The sequence below is a fragment of the Eptatretus burgeri genome, chromosome 10 (genome assembly GCF_056783735.1).
Source record: "Eptatretus burgeri isolate ZD-2024b chromosome 10, Ebu_testis_v1, whole genome shotgun sequence".
NCBI lineage: Eukaryota > Metazoa > Chordata > Myxini > Myxiniformes > Myxinidae > Eptatretus > Eptatretus burgeri.
The window spans coordinates 102634208-102649205 of NC_140970.1; the positions used below are offsets into that span (position 1 = coordinate 102634208).

At 43.2% G+C, this 14998-nt stretch overlaps 1 protein-coding gene across 6 annotated transcripts in view; it reads right to left on the reverse strand.

Moving 5' to 3' along the window:
- The window catches only part of UGGT1 (UDP-glucose glycoprotein glucosyltransferase 1), a 93877-nt gene that overhangs the window by 45614 nt on the left and 33265 nt on the right, over positions 1-14998 (reverse strand). For all 6 annotated transcript variants that reach the window (XR_015062737.1, XM_085899741.1, XM_085899740.1 and 3 more), the window contains exons 16-21: positions 12483-12618; positions 12189-12320; positions 8194-8358; positions 7801-7924; positions 7501-7599; positions 5313-5407 (exon numbers count right to left, since the gene is read on the reverse strand). Coding sequence is in view for 5 of the 6 variants with exons in the window: in XM_085899741.1 (XP_085755867.1) it covers positions 5313-5407; positions 7501-7599; positions 7801-7924; positions 8194-8358; positions 12189-12320; positions 12483-12618 (751 nt within the window). In the remaining variant the exon portion in view is untranslated. The remainder of the gene's footprint in view (positions 1-5312; positions 5408-7500; positions 7600-7800; positions 7925-8193; positions 8359-12188; positions 12321-12482; positions 12619-14998) is intronic.

The following is a 14998-nucleotide window of genomic DNA, read 5'->3' on the forward strand; positions in this document are numbered from 1 at the left end:
AAAGGTCAAGGATTATGAACTTTGGTGCAAAACTTCCTCTGGAACATTCCAGGAACAATATAAAGTCATATAGGCTATATGGCATTTCGCACTCCTCGGATTATCCATACTTTGATGAAATCAGCATAAAAACAAACTTGATGGGGACGCCACGGGCAAGGTGTTCGAGATAGAGCAAAATGGTTTCGAGACTTTAGGTGGGGAATGACCTCAAGATTATGCATAAAAAATATTGTCATCCGAGCTCTCAAAGTTTGGGCGGTCGTATGATTTTTATGTCAAAATTCGAAATTTTCAAAGTTCGTGACCTTGTGACGAAAATGAAAAATCGAGCTCCGTGGGGCTATGCAGGTGCCATTGGGCTAACCAAATACCAAAATCCCTGCCAGATTCGACAACCCCCTCAGAGAAGATGGATTTTTATGTCAAAATCACAATTTTCTAAGTTTGTGACCTTGACCTTGGGATGAAAATGAAAAATCGAACTCCGTGGGGCTATGCAGGTGCCAATGGGCTAACCAAATACCGAAACCCCTGCCAGATTCAACAAACCCCCTAGGAGAAGATGCAAATTGAAATCGGCTACCCCCTAAAAACACAATTCGCAATTTTCTAAGTTCGTGACCTTGTGACCTTGGGATGAAAATGAAAAATAAATAAATAAATTGAGCTCCGTGGGGCTATGCAGGTGCCATTGGGCTAACCAAATACCGAAAACCCCTGCCAGATTCGACAAACCCCTCAGAGAAGATGGATTTTTATGTCAAAATCACAATTTTCTAAGTTCGTGACCTTGTGACCTTGACCTTGGGACGAAAATGAATAATCGAACTCCGTGGGGCTATACAGGTGCCATTGGGCTAACCAAATACCGAAACCCCTGCCAGATTCAACAAACCCCCGAGGAGAAGATGCAAATTGAAATCGGCTACCCCCTAAAAACACAATTCGCAATTTTCTAAGTTCGTGACCTTGACCTTGGGACGAAAATGAAAAATCAAACTCCGTGGGGCTATGCAGGTGCCATTGGGCTAACCAAATACCAAAACCCCTGCCAGATTCAACAAACCCCCGAGGAGAAGATGCAAATTGAAATCGGCTACCCCCTAAAAACACAATTCGCAATTTTCTAAGTTTGTGACCTTGTGACCTTGGGACAAAAATGAAAAAAAAAAAATAGTAAATCGAGCTCCGTGGGGCTATGCAGGTGCCATTGGGCTAACCAAATACCAAAACCTCTGCCAGATTCGACAATCCCCTCAGAGAAGAAAAAATTTTTACGTCAAAATTCGCAATTTTCTTAGTTCGTGACCTTGACCTTGGGACGAAAATGAAAAAAAAAATCGAGCTCTGTGGGGCTATGCAGGTGCCATTGGGCTAACCAAATACCGAAACCCCTGTCAGATTCGACAAACTCCCTCGGAGAAGATGCAAATTGAAATCGGCTACCCCCTAAAAACATGTTTTTTGGGCGTGGCTCCACCCATAATGGGCGCACCACACCCATTCTCAGGAAAACACAACTAGATCATGATATAAACCTCCCACCAAAATTTTATCAGGATCGGATCAAAACCCAAGGAGCTCTGCTCGGGACAGACACAGACAGACAGACAGACAGACAGACAGACAGACAGACAGACAGACATCCACACAACAATAACGAATATAGTGGTCACTTATTTTTTTGGTGAAAATATTTTTTCCTGAACCAACAATACTAATGTTTTAACTTAGGAAGAGTTCAGAAATCAATATTTTGTGGAATAACCCTGATTTTCAATCACAGCTTTCATGTGTGTTGGCATGCTCTCCACCAGTCTTTCACATTGCTGTTGGGTGACTTTATGCCACTCCTGGCGCAAAAATTCAAGCAGCTCGGCTTTGTTTGATGGCTTGTGACCATCCATATTCCTCTTGATCATATTCCAGAGGTTTTCAATGGGGTTCAGGTCTGGAGATTGGGCTGATGGTCCTCCATCCACACCTTGATTGACCTGGCTGTGTGGCATGGAACATTGTCCTGCTGGAAAAAAACGAATCCTCAGAGTTGGGGAACATTGTCAGAGCAGAAGGAAGCAAGTGTTCTTCCAGGACAACCTTGTACGTGGCTTGATTCATGAGTCCTTCACAAAGACAAATCTGCCCGATTCCAGCCTTGCTGAAGCACCCCCAGATCATCACCGATCCTCCACCAAATTTCAGTGGGTGCGAGACACTGCGGTTTGTAGGCCAATCCAGGTCTCCGTCTAACTATTAGACGATCAGGTGTTGGGCAAAGCTGAAAATTGGACTCATCAGAGAAGATGACCTGACTACAGTCCTCTACGGTACAATCATTATGGTCTTTTGCAAACCTCAGCCTGGCTCTTCTTTGCTTCTCATTGATGAAGGGCTTTTATCGAGCTTTGCACAACTTCAGCCCTGCCCCTAGGAGCCTATTTCAAACCGTCCTCGCCGTGCACTTCACCCCAGCTGCTGTTTGCCATTCTTTTTGTAGGTCACTTGATGTCATCCTTCGATTGTTGAGTGACATTCGAATGAGTTGGCGGTCATCCCGGTCAGTGAAAAGTCGTTTTCGCCCTCTGCCAGTCTGTGGCTTTGTTGTCCTCAATGTCTGCTGCTTGACCTTGTTCTTATGAACCGCCGTCTTTGAAATTTTAAGGATGGAATCAACGTGACGCTCACTGTATCCCTCTGCCAGCAAAGCCAGAATTGAAACCTTCTTTTCCTCACTCAAAACTTTTCTTTTCAACTCTTTTGGCATGGTCAATAGCTATTTTTTTATTCCAATTACTTTTGAGGTACTACTAGCACTGTTTTTGGCATCCAGCTGGTCCTATCGCAAGAGGATAGTGATGACCACAGCAGTGGTTTTTATACTTTTCCTTGTTAAATAAGATTCGGTTCAGGTGATCACCTTATCAGTTGCTCACTAAGTAGAATGAGGTGTGTCTGTGTTGGAATTCAACAGACACTGGAATGGAATGGCTGCCATACATGTAGAGATGCTGATTTAAAAATGTTTTGGAGTGGTCTCTTATTTTTTTCCAGAGCTGTGTATATTTATATTTTTTTTTTGCCAAGTCACAAACAGACAAACAAAGACAGAGACAGACAGACAGACAGAGACACACACAGGGGTAAAAACATAACCTCCTTCCACCAGTGGTAAACAAGGATTACCGCAAAGGTGATGCTTCCATTCCAGAAGATGAGAGGTTAAAGAACTGAAGGCTATGCAATTTATCGTTCAAGTATAGTATTGTGGAATCTCTCTGTGGAAGAACGTTGCATGTCCTGTGATTAATTTTGTATATTCACCGACAAGAATGATTTTCTTAAGTACTGTAGTAGTAATTTCTTGAAACAATCGTAAGAATTATTTTAGAGCGGATAGAATATTCTTTTACACACTTCAAATGTAAATGAGGGAGAGACATTTTTCTTCATATGAGAAAACGTTTTATTAATGAGAAGATATTTCAAAGATATTTTATTAAAACTAGATTTTTTTTTTTTAAATCTTCGCCAATTGCATATTTCAAGAGATGCCATCAGTTGATTTTTTTGGTTTATTCATAAGCAAACAAAAATCATTAAAGCAATAACAAACTTGAAAGTATCTGAAAATGCAAAGCCCGTCTGCTTTGTGTTCGGACATCTTCTTCCGTATGCTAAACTGTACCTTCTCTGCCCTTTGACCAAATTCTTAATTTGTCTTCTCCATATTCTCATCATAAAGTTTGGTTAAAATTTGATGACAAAAGCTCAACCCGTTACAGCCCGGACACGCGCGCACGCACGCACGCACGCACGCACGCACACAAAACCCTGTCCTCTACTGCGCAGGGGACGAGCTAACGAATGGTGGGGCTTTCCAAGAACACATGAAATAACCAGTTTGTGTTTAACGCCAACGCACACAAAGTGTTTTCACAAACACGATAGAAAATAACGCCTGGTGTTGGCTTAATGGTTAGGGTGGCGGGATTGGGATCCAAGGATACTGAGTTCAAATCCCACTCGGCTGTTGAATCAACACCAGGTGGGGTTGACTCTGCCTGTCATCCTTCTGAGGTTGGCAAAATGAGTGCCAGCATGGCGACCCATTCAGGATTGTGCCCAATAGCAAAGGAGACTGCAAAGGCAGCACCAATGCTCTGCACAGAGTATGGTCCCAATGGATTAATATAAAATACTGCAGCAATAATTTATTCCAAAACTTAACTCAACAACCTCTCCAAAAAAAGAATATACAGGTAGCATGTGGCGACATTTCCTTTAGGGACTTTCATTGTTTTGTAATTACCTCTATCACCGAAGGTGGACAGAGGTAATGTTTTCACCAGTCTGTCTGTCTGTTCGTTCGTTTGTTTGTCTGTGAGCAGAACATCTCTAAAAGTTATGGATGGATTTGGACGGAACTTGGTGGACAGGTCGAGTGTGTGACAAGGACTAATTGAAAAATTTTGGTTAAGTTTCGTGTCCAGGTAGTAGGATTTATAAAAAGTGATTCTTCACCATTGAGAGATGTCCAAAAATGATGAAGAGCATGATATCTCAAAAAGTTTTAAACAAGTTATGACAAAAGTAGGTGGATGAGTTGGTTTGATGACAAGAACAAGCGGATTAGATTTTGGTTCAGGTGCGGATCCAGATCTGGCCTATCAGCGGATACAAAACGTAAACTGTTCAACCTGGTGAAGGTATGCGCTTTACCGATTGCACTTCTAGTTTTTCCACGATTCGTGGCTTCGCGCTTTCTGGCCCATCTATGTATTACTAAACCTCAATACGAGTGAATGGTTAGAAAGAGCTTTATCGATGGATGAGTATGTATAAAAGGAGCCATGTCCATGGGCACTGTTTTTTCACACCCAACAAAAATTTCAAACTCACTCTTGCCTCGAAGACTTTAAGCAAGCGATGCACCGCCATCTCATCATCATCCCCAATTCTGACCCGTGATCTTTATGAACCCCATTAACCTTTCCGAACCCAACCAACCAACTTGCTCGTTTCAGTGTTTCCTTTCCTCCTCCTTTATTCTTCCTTCATTCACTTGATGTCTATGCCACTGTGTCAGTTCTACCTTGCCCTTACATTTTTCAGGTTCTCATGTTTGTCACTTTTGTGAAATGACTACGTTGTCAACTTTCACCAAATGAAGAAGCCCGTTGGGAAAATAAATAAACAAGTAAGTGAAACAATTACAGGAGTTCGGAAGGTAATGCTAATAGAGATTGTGGAATACAGGAAAGCAACTCGGCGCAGGGTAAACTGTAGTAGTGAAAGTGTGTCTCGCTCACCACATGCTTTATGGCACTGTACAAGAGCTCTCTCCCAGAAGGATGATCAAAATCTCCAACGACCCATATCGTCACAGGATGCACTGCATCTTCATCTGTCAAAGGCATGTTACACAATATGCTAAAAGTAAGGATCGGGTTGAGGAAGGTCATGATCATGCAAAAATCAATCAGTGTAAAAACGGTTCTTGGTTATAACACAACAAGGTTAATCCGGTGGCTATCACGATGAACCTCTAAATATTATATATTTATTGGAACATCTGCAAGATTAATGTGTCAGTGTAAGGAGGTAAAGTCAGCACAAGCAGAAACCATGTGACTGATGTCATCCATAAGATATTAATTTCACTTCATCCATCACAACTTATTTGAATGGCAAGATTTATTTGGTAACGGTTAGCTGCCAAGAACATGTACTCTTGTGAAAGACATCACGAGCCACGGTTAAAATCCAAGACCTCCCTAATTTGCATTACAATCAAAAATTTAATCAGAATTAACACTGCAGACCTGCCGACCACCACTCAGGTTTTTCATACAATTCCTTTTCATGTCACGTAAGATTTATTTCAGGAAACAAAAAAACAAACAAGTAGCGGTACAAAGTACACCGCCCCCATGCCAAATAAATAAATAACAATCATCCAGCACACAACATTGCCACCGTGCAGCACGTGGAGACGGAATTGGGAGGGAGCGGTGTACTTCTGAAGTGAATGTGTAAAAATGATACTTATTCGCCATGCAGCATATGGAGACGGATTTGGAGTGAGTGGTGTGCAATAATTGATGGATTCAGTGATCAATTGCATAATTAAAATAAATAATAATCGTAAAATAATTAATTTCTCATTCAGTTGGCTGATAGCATACCTAAACCACCAATGTTTCTTCCGAATCTATTACCGTTTGAAAATTAAGTAATTCACATTAGAAAAAAACAAAACAAAAAAAAACAAACAAACAAAAAAACAACTTTATAGCCAGATCATTTGTTCACTTTTGTGTCCAAATATCAGCTTCCGAGCTCAAAAGGTGAATGAGATAATCCCCAGATGAGAAAAAAATAAATAAGGAATTAATAAATAATCAAGCAATTAATTAATTTATTAATCAAAATTATATACATATATATATATATATATATATATATATATATATATATATTGCCTTTGAAAAGGCACATCTTCACTTTTGTCCCCAAATTTCAGCTTCCTGGCTCAAAGGATGGCTGAGATATCACTTGGATAAACAAACAAACAAGAAAAGAACACAAACAAACGGAGTGAAAACCGAGTACTCCCTTCCTTCGGTGCCGAGCGATGACATTATGCATTGCCTGGATATGGCATTGGGAAGGAGCGATGTACAACAATCCTCCAGCGTGCGAGATCACCGGGGCGCTTTAGACGCCCGGCGATGCCGCCACGTGAGAAATCATTGCAGATTTACCAACGATTTCACGAGATCGAAGGCTCCAGTTTAACCATGGCTCACGGAACGAATCGAGGCGAAGGGATTTATGCCGGAGCAGGTTTTTAACACCGAAGAGACAGGATTATTTTGGAAGAGGATGCCATCTCATACCTTCCTCTCCCAGCAGAGAACATTTCCTCTGGATCAAGGTGGCTAAGGATCATCTTACCCTTGATCTATGTGGCAATGCAGTCGGCGCCTTCGTCATGCTCCTGATGATCGAACAGCCATCACAAGTTCCACATCCACATCTTTATAACCTCCACCCTGTCCCCTACAACACCATCACCCCCTCCGGGATAAGTCTTGTATTTTCTTTTTACAGCGGAGTACAGTTCAAATAAGTACGTTATATGTTTACCCTCACCCAACTCGCTGTTTTGTAATAAATTTAAAAATTAAAACTCTTATGTTTTTGTTTAATTTGCATGTTTATATTAATATATATTTGTGTGTCTATTTCAATTGCATACGTGTTTATTTCTGACTGCTGTCGATCTTCCTCGATATTTTCTCGAAGTCCAGGAACCGAATCCCTCTCTTCCCATTGGCGCTTGGTTTCCACGATCGCGACATTTATACAAGAACCCAACCCACTATTATTTTTCAGTCCACAATTTTCATGGACTGATGTAACATCGGACGTCAACAAAGTTTTGCATCCAAAACAAAGGTACTTGGCAACCCCATTAACTCGGCCACTCCTCACCTCTCTTGGTGATGTAGCTCATGCTTTGCTCTATTGCTGCATTCTTGTCTCGAAAATCCAGATGTACGAACGTTTTCGGGTCATCGATGTCATAACGATCTGAGATAAGGTGAAGAGGAGAGAGAATGGGAAAAGGGCAGAAGTTCAAGAAGAAACAACCCAAACGGAACATTAAATTTTTTTTATTTTTTTTAAAGATCCATTGCTCATTATATTTGATCCTTTGTTGACTCTTTACATCATGCATTCTTTATTGAAAGATCTTAAACTGTATTGGAATAAAATTCTGATGCAACTCACCTTGAGAAGAAGTCAGATCAAGATACTTTCTCTCTGAAGCGAGAATGAGTGGGTTGAACCGTGGCACGACACCTGGTTGATCCATCAGAAATTCAACAACATCCATCCTATTGGTCAGCTCACCCTGAAAATAAAAAAAAATATTAAAAAACTGCATAAGTGATGGACTAACTGGTTCCATTTTATCAGTCAGTAATTACTCACCCTCTCCAAAACCCTTTACCGTTGCTCTACATTGTGTGATCAGTCAATCTTAGACAATATAGAGAGAGATAGCTGGAGAGAGATAGCTGGAGAGAGAAAGCTGGAGAGAGATAGCTGGAGAGAGATAGCTGGAGAGAGATAGCTAGAGCTTGAGATCGAGATCGAGATCGAGCTGGAGACGGGTCTCACCATGTACACGGCCCGTTGAAAAAATGTCATGGCATCCATTATTTTTTGCACCGTGATCGTCTCAAAGTCATCAGGCTGCAGCTCCTCGGATGTGTACGGAGCACCATTGAATAGTGCCTGAGGCAATGTACCCAGCCCCACACGCTTGTAGAACATACTACCAGCCTGCAGACAAACCGGCATATGCTGTCCCTGGCTTGTCTCGACAATTTGTAATTTCTTGAAAGTGCGTAGATAAGACAAAATTGCAGATCATGCTTTCGCGTATCGACAAGATCGTGGCAAAAGTAACATTCTCTCAACAATGCAGTACCGAATAGTATACAGCAAGTTCAACTGCAGTTATCACCAAAAGCAAATGTGAAGAGACACGAGACAAATGAAAGACACAACCAGCATCATGATCTGATCTGATCAAATTTAAAAAAAACCCTCGTCATGTTCTGCCAATTGAACGAATATTGGTGTTTTTACACAAACATGCATTCTAATAGGTGTTTTGAATGTATCTGGTAAGAGGTGATGCGCAGAGGAGTGAGGAGGGAGAGGAGAGAGGGGGGAGTAAAAGAGTGAGGGGAAGGTTCCTGGCAAGGGAATTGGTTATAATAGCCATTTTGAATGTATCTGGTTGGAGGTGATGCAGGGAGGCGTGAGGAGGGAGAGGAGAGAGGGGGGAGTAAAAAAGTGAGGGTAGGGTTCCTGGCGAGGGAATTGGTTATAATAGCCATTTTGAATGTATCTGGTTGGAGGTGATGCAGGGAGGAGTGAGCGGGAGTAGAAGAGGAAGGGTAGGGATCCCTGCGAGGAAAAACTGAAGTTCGGCATCGAACTGACATCTAATTATATTTTTCATGTTCCCAGGGTAAACATTAATACTTTATTTCAGGCGAGTGATAAAACCCTTTTCCAACTGTACAATTAAACAACACCTCGAAAAACTTTGAATGTAATTCATTGAATATGTGGACTAATGATAGAATCCAATGTATTTATTTATGACATTTGGTTTTAAGGAATTTTTAATTTGTGAAGTGAAGTGTATTAGATGTAAATAAGTCAAGGAAGGTTCTTACCCCTCTCAAGTCAAGTTAATAGTAAGTCACTGTTACACCCTCTCTCACCCACCCCTCACCTCCCTCCTCTCCCTTGTGCGCAGTTCAAATGTCATACATATCTATGCTCACCCAGAGGTGCCCCACTCGTCTAATAAATAAAATCCGTCGCATGTCTGTGTGTCTGTATGTTCACGTTTTATGCAAAGACCGCTGGGCCAACAACCACCACATTTGGCACACAGCCAAGTCCAAGCCAGGGGTTGACCCTTTCAGACCCCAAAGACCCCTAAAGCCCCCTACACACTTCAGACAGATTAGACAGCTTGGACCCTTGACCATTTAGAGCTTGAGACCACTTGGACCTTTTTACATGCTTGAGAGATTAGATGCTTTCGACCACAGAGACATTATTATTAGAATGTACCCTCTATGCCTTGAAGACCAACTCAAACCTTTTGTTACGTTTGAGGGGGGGGGTATGCATTCAAAGGGTAATTAGGATGTTTAATTAGGTATGCCATGCTGTTCGAGTTTACCAGGATCTCGATGTAATAAGTAGCAATTCAGTGGTGATAAGTTGTCTTGTAAATGTTCATTTCTTCAAGGGGGAAATGATAATTGTCACGTAATTAGATAGGGACACGGGATAGGGTAAGTGTGTCTGCGTAAACCCCTTTTAGTAGTCCCTGGAGGCTGGCCGTGACGTCACAGGACAGGGCTGCGGATGGCTCCACCCCGTGATCACGATTGGCGGAAGGCGACGGCGGTGGGCCAATAAAAACGGCTCGATTGGAAGTGACGAGGACGGGAGGATAAAAAGGTTCTGTTCGGGGTCGAAAAGGAAGAGGAAGAAGATCAGGAAGAAGATCGGGACAAAAAGATCGTGTTTTTTTGGTGTGGAGGCTGTTGCGCGGGAAGCGTACTTCTTGTGCTGATTCGATCGTGTTCTTCATCGCGTCTTGGAGCCTTCCTGAGCCTCGTGCCTCACCTTGGTTGGCTCTGGGGTTCTGCTGACTCGGAGTACGGGGTCGAACGGCGGGTGGACCTGCCTCCCTCTCCTGCTCGCAATTTGGCGCCAGAACTGGTTCCCTGGCGGCTGTGAGCGGACTTGGGCCAGGACCAGGAGGTCGACAGCACCACGGTTTCTCCTGCCCCCCCCCCTGACGAGAGCAAGGCCAACTCGTCCGACGCTGATCCAGAGACAGTTGCGTCCACACCACGGTCCAGCCTGACCACCAGAAATAGCTACGTTGTGTGTGTGTGTGTGTGTGTGTGTGTGTGTGTGTGTGTGTGTGTGTGTGTGTGTGTGTGTGTGTGTGTGTGTACTTGGTGCCTTAGAGGGTTTGAGGTCTGTATATTCATTGGAATTGTCTGTGTTTTCCCCACACCCGATCCCACACCATCCCGTCGAATCGCCCCGGATCCCTTTTCTTGCCGAGCCTTGTTATTTCTGGTTAATAATAAAAACAAATAAACATCATCAACTCAGTGAAAAGTGACTCGTGCCACCTTCCTCGTCCCGTTTGCGGTAGAGCGATTAGAACCGCCATGTTTGGGTTATAAATAAATAAACCGCCTCCATCGTTTCGGCTCATTCTACGTTAGCGGGACTGTTCAAGTCCCGTGGACGTCACACTTTTATGTGCACACCAAGCAAACATTTATAGTGTTCTTGCAAAACACAGACGATACCTTTTATCAGCAAGTAATGCGCAAACTCGACCCACCCAGGGGGTGGGTACTGTGCTGTCAAAACTTACCTGTCACAGGTAAGGGGCAGGAGTCAGGAGGGAGAAGGGTGGAGGGAGGGACCCGGCATTGCCCAGCAGCGCTGGGTACCTTTGATAGTTCATATAATAACTAGCATTTATAATAACTCGTACACCAGCTCCCTCAGGGAGCAGCAGGAAGGATCACGTTATTATCCTCTCTGGGGTATATACTAGTAGTAGATTACAGCCGATCTCGGCTCGGGTCTGTTGATACGTGATGGACACGATAAGCATATAATCCCTCAAGATCGTCGGGTTTTCTCCTTTTCAGTTTAGTGTTAAACATCAGCAGTGACTGTCTAAAAAAAAAAAAAAAGAGGTAATCATACGTGTTTGTGGTTAAAAAAAATATTTTGACTTGCAGTTGGTGTGCCCCACGGAACACCAAGATAAACTATTTATAAACGTTAACATGGCATTTGTCCGAGGAGGAAAAACCCCTTGGGGGAGGAGATCAAGTTACTACAACCTCCATCGTGTGGCCCTTTGTCCTCCTGTCAAGTTTGGATGAGATTGGTGAAGAAAATGACCCAATGTATCACGGTCAGACAGACAGACAGGCACCAAACTACATATTTTAGTATGAAGGTAGCGAACATTTTTTTTTTCTCCAATTTTTCTTTTTCTTCAAAAGAGATTACACTTTCTATCAGGTCAGGAAGGACGGCAAAGGTAAGTGCTGTGAATATGTTGAAAAGTAAACGAGGAAAGCTTGGAGACGGACAAGGCAAAACAGAAAACAACAGGCAGTTCCACCCCTTTGATGTAGTTTTACAAAATGATGAGCAATCGGGAGCTCGGTCACAATATACTAGCTATCAATCAAAAAATTTCTGTATTATTCTGTCATAATAAAGACTTGTACAATATTATGAGTGATGTCGGCTGTGGATAAGAATAAGTCAGTAAGTTTGATATGCACGTGCCATTGTTATCCCAGCTCATGAATTACGGAGCATGAGCACGGTAACGCCGATTTGCGTTGCCGTGCTCGCATCCGTAATTCTTTCTTCGGAAAACATAACGTTCATTATTCAGGAGCACCGAAGTGGCAAAATGATGTTATTACGCTGATCTTTTCAATGCAAATTAAATAAATAAATAATTTTATCATAATGCACCACAGGCTAGCGACACACCAGGGATATTCAAAACCCCAAGGACGAACCGTCCTGCTGTCATCGTAGTCAGAATCCAAGCCAAGTAGGTGTTTGGGATCGGAGCTGGGATATTTTTTTGCCAGGACGGACACCACGTCTGTCACGGTGAGAAGGTCACCGTCTTCAACACGGTCATACATCTGCAGCACACCAAAACAAAGAATGGGAGCAAGACAATAGGGGTACCAGCAGAAAAAAGGTTGGTTTTGAGGGCGAGGAGGAAGTAGAGGTATTGCTGCATAACGTACACAAAGAGAATGCGGGAATTAAAACGCTACAAGGGATCAACAGGATTTCATTACCGAGACAATAGTGGAGAAGGCCTTGCTGTTATCCGAGTCGAGAGAAACAAAATTAAAAGCACGGACGAGGGCTACACCTGGATCTTCATTCCCATCAACCTGCTCCTCTGCATTCACCACAAACACCAGTCCTAGCCTGGGAGGGGTTTGGAGTTTGGGGATAGGAGTGAAATAAAACATAAATTTGGGCATTTTTTAAAAAAAGTACATATATTAATGAAGTCTGCCCAAGTAACTGAGAGAAAAAGCAAGAAAAAGTAGTTTAATTTTTTTATAACAATAAAGACAACTAAGGTGAAAGAAAGCACATACAGTAAGGTTAATTAAACAACAACAACAACAAAAAAATAAAAATAAAAAAACATGACAATGACTCAATGAATACACAAGATTTTATTCGATCAGGGGACACAAACGCCTGCATCACCAAATGCACATTTTGTTGTTGGTTGAGACTGAATCAAACTGAGTGATATTGGACAATTGTGTTGAAAAACACAAACATGCAAAGAATCGTAAAACTTCTGTGCACTCAAGCATTGGACCTCCGATCCTGAGGCCGCAAGCCACGGATAACTACGCGGCCCAATGTGTTGCTAAGCAACCACGGACGCAGGTTGAGGCAATTAAATCCAGCAGGGTCCTCGCACCCACGATCGCATTACTTTACTCTACGGTTTAATTACTCCAACGAGGGAACCGTGCTCTCGACTCCACACCCTGTCTACTTATTACGTCAGGCCGAGCGAAACCGTGGGTGGGAGTCGGCTACCTGATGGAGCGAATTGATGGGTTACAACATCCTGTCTATTATTACAAATGTGCTATGCCGAACCAATGAAGGAAAAGGACAATTTGGCAGGATTGGAAAATCTATATTCCGGATTCATGGAAAAAGCACGTGTTTACAGGCAGCAATCAAGTCTGTGCAGAAACGATGCAGAGTCACGAAGAAAACAATTAATCTTTCGCACGTAAAAGCCCACAACACAATCTTACATATGCAAGAACACAAAATGGGTATGACAAAATCATCTGGGTAAAAATAGAGGAAGAGGAAGAAGAAGACAGAGTCAGTGCGAGGCTGCAGTGTAGGCTTGCATGGATCCCAAAATGGAGGGAAGGGGAGGGAATGGAACGAAGGAATGTGGTGTGTTGTTGTTACATGAAAGGAGAGATGCAGTGAATGCGGCGTAAAAGCTTCGAGGAAACGGTGCGTGGTGTGAACGAGTGCCTCGGCCACCTGGGGAAAGAGGTCAATCATTGATAGCTCTTTCAAATTGATAACACTCTGTGTGTCTCAAGGTGACGAATTATTGGTTCTGAGAGAAAGAAAGCACAGATAGTGCAAGTCAGTGTGGAGCTACTGCTGCATGCCAAGGACCTCGTGGCGTCGTTTGCTCCCTGGCCTCGCCCCATGCTCGTCTCGCCTCGGCACGGTTTATCCCAGACCAGCGCAGCTTCTTCGCATGAACAGGCAGGCAGCTTTCCTCCGACTATATCCCCAATGCACACAAACAGCAGCCACAAACAGCTCTGGTCGCTCGCCTTTTATTCCTCCCGGGCCAGGTGTGGCCTCAAGGGGGCAAAGTTAATGCGAGCACCATGCAACCACGTGTGAGGCTTGGCTCCGGTGGGCAAGGGTTGCCCCATGATCTCTGACCGCACACGGGGCATCCTCATCGGCTCTGCAGTGACGTTTCTTTTTAGCGCTGGTATTGACTTGTAATGTGTGTGCTGCATGACTTGTTGCATTGTGTGTCCAATTTGTGCTGTGGGAAAGGTGCTCGGATGTGAAGAAGGTTCGGGGAGGCGGGGGGGGGGACAAATTGGTTTAAGGATGGAAGAATGGTTATGGATTTAAATAAAGTAATGTTATTGAACCAGTACGGGGTTCGAGAGGTGAAGGGTGAAGGCTTTTTGGGAAGCACAGGGAATGGAAGTTTGGGAATGAAAGGGTGAGGAATTGGGAAGGGGGGGGGGGTGGGTGGATGGAAAGATGGAAATCACACAGAGGAAAAGAGCGCACACAACACATCTTTCTCGTACCCTGTAAAGAAGGGATGGGAACTGATGACTAAGCACACTTCCTAATGAAATATATAAGGGTTTCTTACGTGTTGGATGAAACTTCCCAGGCTCCTTCTTTCCATAATCACAACATCATTGCGAAATTGCATCAAGACAATCATTTCTGTCAAAGGTCAAACCTTGTTCCTTCTGAATACACTCGAGGTATCCTACATACTCCAACTCATCATCTTCAATGTAACATTGTAGAATTGAATGAAAATACAGTAATTGGCTTTTCCTTATTTCACACTTTCAGTCCGAGTCATTTCAGCTTTGTCCAACTCATTGGTCCTCAAAAGGCGGACCGGGGTCCACATCTGGACCGCAGCCATCAGCCTGGACTGTGGAGATAATCCTAATCCCCAATCAACGGATTGATTGCATGGTGCTAATGTAGCTGCTAAATTATTATTAACACGTTCCCCGTGTTAATAAGGTCGTGG